Raw genomic sequence first — 11,040 nt, forward strand, 5'->3', positions numbered from 1 at the left:
CTGTGGTATCTCGAGGAGCAGAAGTCCCTCCTCTCGTTAAGGCACCACTCAAAGGGTCTTCAAATCAGTCATTCAGCCATTGATCTGCAGACTACACACAAATATTCACATTTTGGGTAAGATTTCCTTCCAGTGTCAGTGTGAATGCATTTCAATACATGGTGCTGTTAGTGGAAAAAAATAGATATCTAAATCTGTGAACCTCCTCTTTGTCTGTCATCCTTAATTCTTACTCCCGCAATTTCATACTCCTTATATTTAGTTTTGATCAGGCATTGGAGAAATGTGTTTATTTCTCACTTTATGATCTGACCGGATCCCTGCCCGCGTTCACACTGAGGCACGGTTAGAGAAAGGAAGAAGGAAAAGGCTTGTTGGGGTATTTCAGGGATATGAAAAGGTGGTGACAGGGAATGGTCCCCCACCACAGGGATGAGAGAGGTGTTCTAGTTTGCCGGGCTGAGCTAAGTGACCTGCCCTGTGGGCGTGCGTGGTCCTCATCATCCTGTGCTGGTGGGACAGCCTTGGGCCAAAGCCCTGCTTAGCAGAGCAGTGTCAGAAACTGCTGCAATGTCCCTGCGGTGGCTGGGAGCTCAGCACGTGACTACAAAACCTGTCAAGCAGCAAGGCAGGTCTGTCAGCTCCCGCAGGCCCAGCTAAACCATTGCTGGGACCTCAAACCTGTTCATTTAACAGCGCTTATAGTCACTTGATCACCAAGACTGCGATGTAAATAAATCATGAGACAAAGTTTTTGGGTTCACAGCAGTTTAAGACAATCCATAACACGGCTGCCTTGGTCGTATCTTCCCCAAAACATCACGCTGCACCCACCCCTACCTCCAGGCTGCCGTTGCCTGTCTGACCCTGGGGCAATCTGACTCAGGGGGTGGGAGGGTGGAAGAAGGTTTGTGCTGGACGTAGCTCTCTGGCCTGGCTCCCTGCTCAGCTTGGTGAGGCATGAACAAATATTTGACGCGGATTCAGCCTACTGGCACCAGTCACCCTGAATTACTCCCTGGAACTGCTTCTTCTCCAGAGATCCTCATGGGTGCACAGGTTCCTAAATGGCACACAACAATTAAGCCCTGAAGTTAGGCAGGGTGAATGCAGGCTAGACCTAGATAGCTAGGTCTAATAGCAAAGGGAGATATCAGAACACCAGGCCAAGGGACTAGTTCCTACCATCCATCCCTACCATGGGCTGCTCTTCACAGTGCCCCTCAGGCAATCTCTGCCGCGGTGTCCCAGCCCGGGGGGCCCGTCCCTGCTGGCAGGGTAACACGGTCACTTTCCCTTTGGGCTGGAAAGGTTAGCAATGAGATCCGGTCTATAACTAGCTTCTAATCCTTAGAAAGGATTGGAATGGGAGTTCAGTACGGAGTTACACCAAAAAGTCCTATGTTACATGTTTGTCCTGTGGACAGAAAGGAAAGCTGTCCAAAGCCAAGCTCTCTCCTGTCTGCTGATTCAGCGGGAGCTGAAGCTCTGAGCTTTGCCTGGTTTCTGTTTTTGTGGGGGGTATCAGGAGTGACAAATTCCTTGGAGAGAACTCAAGATGAGGGGGGAGGGTGGAAAGAGAGAGAAGAGAGAGAAAAATTCTTGGCAGGCAAGATGAAAGGTTGGGTCAGGTCCCAGGCTGTCATTTAGCCAATATGTGGGACAACCTTCTCTTGCCTAAAAGTCTGCTAGCAATTTGCAGAACAGTGTTGCAGGTAGCCAGCAGAGATGTCAGTCTCCAGATTCTACTATTTTTTGGTCTGTTTCCTCGGTGAATTTTCCCAAGCAGCACAAAATTTAATCCAGTTCATAAGCGGCTGCAGCTGCTTCCAGGTCTGCCCAACAGCTGCTTTTACAAGACAGAGGCATCCAAAGACTGGCTTTCTTCAGAGGGCCCCAGGAGGGGTGTACCTGAGCTACCTGGATTCCCTATATTTGGCAAGGTTTTCCCAGCATCCAAAAGGTTGTATACATTCAGTTGGTTTCAACAAAGCACTTGAAATTCCCCAACAATCCATTAGCCTTGCAAAAGCAAATAGAAAGTACTAATTAACATGATAATTTCAAGCAGTAAGACAGGTCTTTCAGCCCTACCAGGAACAGTCTTGATGCACAGACCCCAACTAGTCCCCTAGAGCAAATACCAGCAGCCCCAGTTCTTGTGGGACCAGATCTGAGCCAGAATTGCAGTCCCGCCTCAGAGAACAGCTCTCAGGCTGTGGTTTCGTGCTCCTCCTAATCCGGGGCAATGGCAGGATCCTGCTGAACGGGCCGTCCCCTGACCCCACCTGCACACAATCCCAACGCTTCACTTTCTGCTTCTCTCGCTTCGGTTGCAGAGGCTGTGTAAACACTGAGGAAGCTGGTTCAGCTCCGTGATCCAGCAGGGAACTCACCCACCAAAAAGGAAAAGCCTTTCTGAGAACTGGATTCTGTTCCTGGAATCACCCCAAATGTAAAGGATGCCCTGGGGCAAGGCCAGGGTTTAGGGATCCAGGGGACTGGGCTGCAAAGTAAGTGACTATAATCAAATCAGCTCCACAAGCTCGCGCCTCAGTTTCCCTTCCTACAGCGGCAGTAGTAGATCCCTGCCTTCAGCTGGTTATTGGGAGGCTTAATATTCATGAAACACCCAGAGGTCCTCTCATACACAGCAGGGCTTTATATTAATCACGCAAGGTCGTTACAACTAGTGAAAACACCTTGTCCCTTTTAAAACTATCAGTAATGCAGAAAGCAGAAAATCCTTTACTCAGACATAAATCAATCCCCTGTTTGGCAGAAAGGTGATGGGAAGTCTGGGAAAGGCAGAGAGATATGCGTGTATATATTCATCTATTTGAAAAGAGCTGCATTCCCAAGCGCTCCCTGGCTCGCGTGCATCTAATAGAATATCTATTTAGGAAAATATGACTAGCATAACCAGCTATGCAATGCTCACATCTGCTAATCCTTTGCTGCTCAAGTAATCATCTTCACTTGCAAAAAGATTTATACTATTTTGGGTGCAGGCGAAGGGGAGCGAAGTGCTCCAAACCTCTTGCAGCTGAAATCCTGAGGGAAGCACTGCTTTAATGTCCCCACTGCAGCAGGGCATATTGACGCAGGGATCTCATTTCTGGAGGTGGGTAGAATTACTTTAGATGGCTCAGAGAGGTACCAAACGGACAGAGGAAAGGCTTGCGGCTACAACAGTTACCATATTGGGTGATGCTTCTAGCTTTAGCACAGCTTAAATAGCGCTGCTTGCTTGACCACAGCTGCTGTTTTGTCATGTACTTTCACGTATGTACACACACCCCAAACTTCACAGTTAAAAAAACCACCAGCTGAAAGCTCACCTTGCCTCTCCGGGAAGCAAGCGCCTGACAAGCCGGGATGGATTCTCAGCTCAGCTCTTCTCCAGCTCCGGAGAGTTACTCTGGACTGACACCAACACATGGCTCCAACTCAGCCATGTGCATATTTGAGTTTTAGGGGTTTTCTCTGTCAGGGGGGAGGATGGGGTTGGCACACGTGCTCCTATGTTGTAAGAGCAGATCGTGGATGCCGAACAGTGGTGAAGGAAGAGTGGGGGGTGGAGGGTCTTTGCAGAAAATACAGCACTCGCGCAACCCCACGGTCCTCCACAGCAGACGGGGTGCACCCATCGCACAGGGACGACGCTTCTCTACCCTGCGTACCGCAGGCAGCCCCCTCTGGCAGGGAGGTATGGAAATGGTTTGACAGTCAGATTTTAACCCCTGCAGATGCTGTGCCCTCCTTCTGGCGGGTAGTTCCTATGGATGCCTGCCTGCCTGCTCACCTGTCTTCTCACTGCTTTTTCTCACTGCCGCTAGATCAATGCCAGAGCCTGGGGGTGCCCAGCACCCGTACAGCTCCCGCTGTGCAGTATAGATGTGTCCTGCCCCTGTAACCATGAATTTCAGAGTACTCCGCTGCTGGCCGGCTCTCCTAGGAGAGCTGCGTACCCTCATTCAAGTGGTGTGCATGCAGGACAGGACTTAAGTCATATATATCTCCTCAAGTACTTTGCTCTTCAAAAGCCCCTATTGATGTCACCCCACGAGTGTCATGCCACGTCCCCTGTGGCCCACAGCTAGTAATTCTAGTAAGCTGACCTAGTTTTGCACAAGTCCTACAGCTCTGATAACATAGTAGCCCACCCCACGGCCACCAGGGGTGTAAGGGCACTGCCTCAACTCATTCAGCAAATTCTGGAGAAGAAAGCACCTTCATTAAATCTCTTATGTACCGCTTGTGCCCAAATTCTATGAAAGATGTTTTCTCATACAGGCAGGTAGGCTGGAATGGTATTTGAAGATTAATGTTTGAAGGTCTTTAGCATTATAAAATACCTAACAAGCACTCCAGACCCCTCCAGCTGGGGCATAATGGTCAACAAATATTCACAGTGGCAAAAAACCCACTTACCTGTCCACATGCAACCCCTCCCCCCCCCCCCCCCAATGTTTGCAGAAATGTAACTGGGGATACAAAAGATTGGCAGAATTTTGATCTCACCATCCTCAAATTAAACCTCCCATAGGAACAAATTATTTCTCTTAAAATAGATGTACTTAAACTGACTAGCAGAATTTCTGCTATAGATCTTGCAACCCTGAGAAACTGATATAAGGACCTCCTCTGAACAGAACGGTGGTTTTCAAGCCCTTCTCCTCTAAACATCAGTATGATCGTGCCTTTGCCACCTTAAAAACTCTTAACAAATTTTAGTTAATCAATTCTTACGTTGCGCTGGTGACGGTAGTACTGCTACTCAGTTATTATTCCTATCTGTGACAACTGCTGTATGGGGAGGGTAATAAGCACCATTTACTTCGGGGTCTACTTGCTTACTTATCTGTATCACAAGAGCATCCTCAATCCTCCCTAAGGATAAGGGGATGTTCATTGCTGGAGGGGGCCATTACCTCAAACTGGTTCAGCAATCCAGTGTGCAGCTGTGGCAAATGGATGTGGCTGCAGCATCCTCGAGGAGAAGTTCGTCCACAATCCCACAGCCTTGGGGGCCAGCTCTGGTGTGAACTGCCAGCCAGTCAGAACCCCATGGATGAAGAAATTGGAGGAGGAGACTGGTGGATTTTGTAGCTGGTTACCAAAAGAGTGACTCTGTAGGGACCGGAGCCAGCTGTGAGAGGTCACAGGAGCTCCTTGGAGGGTGCATGCGTGTGTGTGGACAGAAGCTGAATTAAAGACAACTGAGTGATTTAGTCTAGCTCCCACCGGGCTTTATATGAGGATTTACTCTGGAGGTTCCACTTTAGTTACCTATGGTGAAATACCTGCACCACAGGTGAACACCACAGAAAAAAATCTCAAAATTAGGATTAGGAAGTAATCTAGGACACAGGCTGAGTTGCAGACCACTGCTTACACCAGTACCTTCTCTGAGATTCAAGAATTGCTACTTAATCGCCTTTTTAGCATGACCTTGCCTTAACTGCTTCCACTGGTTCTTGAAGGCCTTCTGAAAGCTACTCTTCTCCAGTGAAACATAGTCTTCTTCCATTCTTGTTTTCTCAGTTTTAATCCATAGCTATTCAGAAAGATAAATCTGAACTCTTCTTTGGCAGTACGAATACTTCAAACCTACAGAATATTATGTTTTGTGGGGGTTTTTTAATGACCAAACATCTCAGGTCTGTATCTATTCCTCCTTTAATTTCTCAGAAGTCCCTTCCATGTAAGGCCCCAGATCAGCACAGTGATCTACGATCTAGCTGCTGCTCTGAACACCAGGGCTGCCAAGACCAGGTCCATCCCAGCACATCCCACCTCCTTTGACTGTAGGACCGCTCTGCACTGATGATAATACAGCAAGAGGGATTGTAACCTCTCCTTGGTCTTTTAGAGAACGTGTGCTAAACGTGCTTTCCCCTGGTTCTAAATCTAAATCTCATAATGACTTCTTAAATATCTACATTCATTGTCATTCTTTTGTTATCCCTCACAAAGGGCAACATAAACAATCACAAACATACACCCACCCTTCCCTACACAGGGGGAATACCTCTGTGACACAGTTGGGAAAGTGTGATAGTCCTCCAGCACATCACAGGGCTTTTGATGACCGCACCACCCTCTACTCACAGAGCCATCTGCGCTAGAATTTGGTCAGTCATTCCAAACAGCTGCCTTTTCTTTCTCATTATCCTTCCAAAGAACTATTCCTTTCTATTCCCAAATGCAAACCCCTTCTTCCCTTCCAAAATTATAATGGTCTGCAATATTTTGTCCCAATTTCACTAAGACACTATGGTTTCTGTGCTCTTTAGCAGGCGAGCATTTAAAACTCTGGGAAGTGAATCGTGCTGCAGCTTCTTTTTCTAATAGATTGGGTTTAGGTATTGGCTAAAAGCCAAATACCTGTCTATTTCTCAGGTCGTTTTAGAGATCCTTAGTCTCACAAGCCTACATTGCTGATCTCAGAGAAGCCACCTATATTTACTGATGGATGTTAGAATACAGTCCTACTATCATTTGGAAAAATGCTATAAGACAGATAATCTCTGAGATATCTGGACTACGTACGCATGGTTTGATGAGGGATGGAGCCAGCCCAAATTTGCGCCAAGCAACCCTCATAGCTCCTCTCCAGGACACAGTGTTTTACATGTATACCTGTACACACAGAGCAAGAGAGATGCATGCACACGTGTGTGGACATTTTTCAGCCTGTGCTGCCTCTGGGTTGGGAAGCCAACACTACAAACCAGCACGTAGCCATTTAGGGCAGGAAATGAAAAACTATATTTAGCTGAAACTGTAGTAGAAAGGAGAGGAGCAGAATATTGCTCACGTTCGTGGCCCCATTCCTGTGAACGCTGGTATGAGACTGTGTGCAATGAGGAGTTCTCTACTCAAAGCAATATTCCCAGTGTGGTCTACCCTCTAGCAAACAAAGGGACAGCTGCCTGGTGCGCGACCACCAGTATCGCTGCGCAATGCGCTCAAAGCATCCACGAAGTTTGGCGAGCACTCACTCACTGAGAAGATCGCATGACAAGTCAGTGTGGTTGCAAACGTGCTTTTCTGTTTAATGAATTTCAGGAGATTCCGTATCTCCTCTCCGGATGAAGCAAATTCACGTATCTTTGGAGAGCACCTCCTTCTTTGAATCTTTACGGTAATATCCCAATCTTGGTGCAATGCATCTTGAGCACAGACATTTCCCTCCTGAGAAGCACCATCCCCCAGGACTGGAAAGTGTACCCCATATCAGAGCTTGACAGACAGAAGAGAGATTTGACAACACTGATCTGTTTCTAGTTGCCTAAACTGTCCCTTCCCCACTTAAAGACCACATCTCACATGTTCTAGGTTGAGATTTTTTTTGAGCAGTACTTTGCATTGGGTCCACGACCTCCTGAGGCCAACAGGACTTGTTCCGCTGATTCAAATAAGCTTAGATTAAGGCCTTTTTTGTAAAGCTGTTTTTAAAAATTGTTTTCTCAGTTCAAAGCTATAAGTGTTGGTATTAAATTTATTTACCCCGCTGCAGAGACAGATACGCAGCCTGGACAGAGGAGTCATTTGATAAGAAAGCTTTTGTGGCCAAAAAAAGCCATCTACAAGCTCCCATTCCAGCAGAAGTCATGGGTTCGATATGGTGCTTACCAAAGCAGTTCTCTGGTCTGCTCTACACAGGAGATAAGATTAGACAATCAAAACAGTCCCGTTTGAAGCTAAAATCTGTGAATCTATGAGAGTTATTCAGTTTCCAGATTCCTTCAGTTCTTGATGTCTTTACATCTACATTCATCACATGAAATCTGTCAACTGGGATGGTGGCGTTTGAGCCAAGAGGCCATGTCACTGAAAAGACCCACAATCATTACTTCGTTAGGCAGCCTGGTGCCCCAGGAACGATAACCACTGTAACCCATCCCAGCTACCTGAACCAGCCATTATCCCAAAGGACTATTTCATATTTGCACATTATGTCTCTGTCTTAGCTCCTGTCTGCTGTCCTCATCAACCCCTCCATATACTTACCAGATGTTGGAATGAAGGCATATATATACCTTTTCATGAAACCGTGGTCACCAGGCTCAACCAGCTCACATTTCTCCAGATGTTTTGTGATCTCACCACTTATTAATGTTCCTAGGAGTTAGCCTGACTCTAGGTCAGAGTTACTGGTTAAATTTCCTTGATTCTCTCCTTACCCATTTTGGAAGAATTTGATCAGGTTGGTTTCTATCCAGCCCTTAGCTACACTTCTCCCCACATTCCTCTCTGAGGAGCTTCTAATTCTGGAGGCAGATTTCTCCCCAGTGTCTTTCTGCCGTTTCAGAGGTGTAAGTCAGCAAAACCTCCTTATTGATTTGCTACATGCAGAATAGACCCTTCAGTCAGTACGGGGAATGGACACCTGGATACTTTCCAAGTTGCTAGGGTACTTCTGCGACGATTTGCATTGTCAGAGTTTCTGTGTATGTGATTAAGCTTTCCCATTTAATTAATAACCTATGGTGAATGAGGGTACAATCTCAGCAACTGCTTATGCATCTTTTGTGCAGAGAATTTTAAAGCCAGGTCCAAATTCCCCATCGGCAGCTTTGCCTTATGTTTCCATCTCTTTCGAAAGCTACCTATTTCACCTAGACCTACTTTGTGAAATTGCCGCCTGATTCAATGTGACCGTAACAGAAAATTAGCTAAACATCACCGAGACACATTTCTAATTGTGTAATGTGTTGGGGCCCACAAGATACGCATGCTTAAGTGTAATTCTGAGGATCTTCAGTGATATTGTGGCATGTAAACATAGACAGTTAAAGCAGGTTTTTTTAAACACCCAAGTTCTTTTTTATGAGTGAGAGATTGAATAAAGACAATCAGTTGATGAAATAAAAGGTCATTCTACTAAATTGTTCAGACGCTTATAAAGTTATGAATAACGCACATATCATGCCCATTCATGCTTCAATATTCCTGCCACCACTTGATATACAGTCCAAATCTAGGGTCTATGGCTTGTTTACTTTCTGCCGCAACTCTAAACTGAAAGCAAACCTTTGCAAGCGTGTGGCTCCTTTCAGACAAGCTGAGAAAGAGATAAACAGTACAAATTTTTCAGTTTCTCAGTACCTGGCACCTTAACTATCCCAAACGCAGGGACTATCTGCAAAGTGCAAGCTCTTTGGATTACCATCTACTAAGTTCCTCTTGCTGCTCTACAGGGATTGGATCCTTTCCTTTTTTCCTTACGGCTGTGTGATCTCTGTCCCTCAGTGCTTAACATGAAGTGGAACCGAGGAATTGTACCTTGGAACAGGAGTGTCATTTTTCCACTGAAGGTAAACAACCGAACAAGGGAAAAGCAGTGACAGCTGTAGTGCAGGGTTCTCCCTCCACCTCCTGCACTCCATGCACGAATTTGGGAACAGTGCTCTGGTGAAACTGCAGCTATCGCACCTGTCAGCAGCAATTTTACCCCCTTTTTGACTGAGTGTGCTCCAAGTCAAAGGGGACTGACTTACAGCCCACTCAGTGACTGACCAATGCAAATATCCCCCATCTACCCACCTATACAGCTGCTTCTACTGCACCCATCACAGACACCTCTGGGAGCTTTTATTCATGGGAAACCGGCTAAGTGCGTTTGACAGATAAGAAACGCTCTTAATAATCTGGCATTACATGTTTTTCCAAGGGGGGTGACCGAAGGTTTCGGTAGCTATGTCATTTTTCCCCCGATTGTTTTCAACAGGAAGCAGAAACGCTCCGCTTCAGCATGGGCTTTATGATCCAGCCGAGCCTTGGGCGCATTCCAGCCCAATCCTGGAATCCCACAGCAGCTGATTGCCCTCCCAATCAAAACCCATTTTCTCTCCCACTGTGTTTTCTTGGAGCTCGATTCTGCAAGGTGCCGCGTCTGTCGGTGGGGAGCAAGGGAAGCCTGGAGCCTTCTCCTAGCAGAAAGCACAGCTGAAGTCTCCTGGGGTCTGTGGCCAGTTTGTGTGCACCTTAGTGAGCTGGAGAGACCATCAGCTCGTAGGGACGAGCCCTTATCCACTTCTCAGCATTTCAGAAGAAACAAAAGCAAGCCTCCCAGGAAAGATTTGTCACGTTTCCAAAAACACAGAACTCCCTTAGCCTGTCCTTTGCCCTAAACTGCAGCTTGGAATTCATCCTCCTCCTTCCCTGAACAGCTAAGATTCGTGCTACAGAAAGGTATTGCTGTTTGTTTTCAGCTGGAACGTGTTAGCTCAAGGAAATACTGTAAATTACGGTACGATCATGCCACACCACTGCGATCGTGTCGCTGATAACTCGGCAGCCAGCTCGCAATCGCAGCTGAGAGCTCTTTGTTAAGTAGGGAAAGGAAAGCGACAGTTATTAAAAATGAGCAGTCACCAAAGATTCAGGACTTACCCCGAGTCATCCCCGGCTCCCTCGTCTCCGGCCGATGTTTTCATCATTACAGCAAACTTCAGGATACTTTCTGTTTCACAGTGGCTTTAGAGTTCCTGGGTGAAGAAAGCAATTCCTTTCCATGGCTGAGCAGAACCTCCACATCCTGAGGTTTTGCACCAAAGATGGTATTTCAAGGGGCGGCAGGGGGAGGATGTTTAAAACCAGCTTTGGGCTCAGTAGTATCGAAGGGCAGAGGACTAAACAAGCACTGAAATGAAAGCAAACTACCAAGAAGTCTGATTTAGGCTCTCTTATTTCTACTTCCTGTATTTATACGAACGGGGGATTTCAGGAAGAGGCAGTCTTTGGTGGTCAAGGATGGGGGGGGTTGTGCGCGCGCGCGTATGTATGTGTGTTATAAAGCCATATTTAGTAGCGAAGGCAGGTTAACCTTCTGAGAAAGAAGGGCCTTAGACTGTCAGATTATTTGTTTCTCTAACTTCAGTAAGTGTCGGGGGAAATTGTTTACAGGGTACAGGTATATCAGGAGGCAACAGAGCACGGTGAACTTTGTAAAGGATTTTATAAGGCAGCAAGGCAGTAAGTCTCCGACTGCAAATTCCTGAAGCATGTGTATTTCTATGGCATGAGTAA

At 46.6% G+C, this 11,040-nt stretch overlaps 1 protein-coding gene across 1 annotated transcript in view; it reads right to left on the bottom strand.

The window, feature by feature from the left end:
• RIN3 (Ras and Rab interactor 3) overlaps nucleotides 1-10,451 on the bottom strand; it is a gene marked incomplete at its 5' end in the record, with an annotated part of 69,490 nt that extends 59,039 nt beyond the window's left edge. Inside the window, one exon of the mRNA XM_082485721.1 lies at nucleotides 10,405-10,451. Coding sequence (XP_082341847.1) covers nucleotides 10,405-10,451 — 47 coding nt within the window. The remainder of the gene's footprint in view (nucleotides 1-10,404) is intronic.
• Nucleotides 10,452-11,040: the final 589 nt, after the last annotated feature.

Source organism: Vanellus vanellus (genome assembly GCF_965231255.1).
Source record: "Vanellus vanellus genome assembly, chromosome: 6".
NCBI classification, from domain to species: Eukaryota; Metazoa; Chordata; class Aves; order Charadriiformes; family Charadriidae; genus Vanellus; species Vanellus vanellus.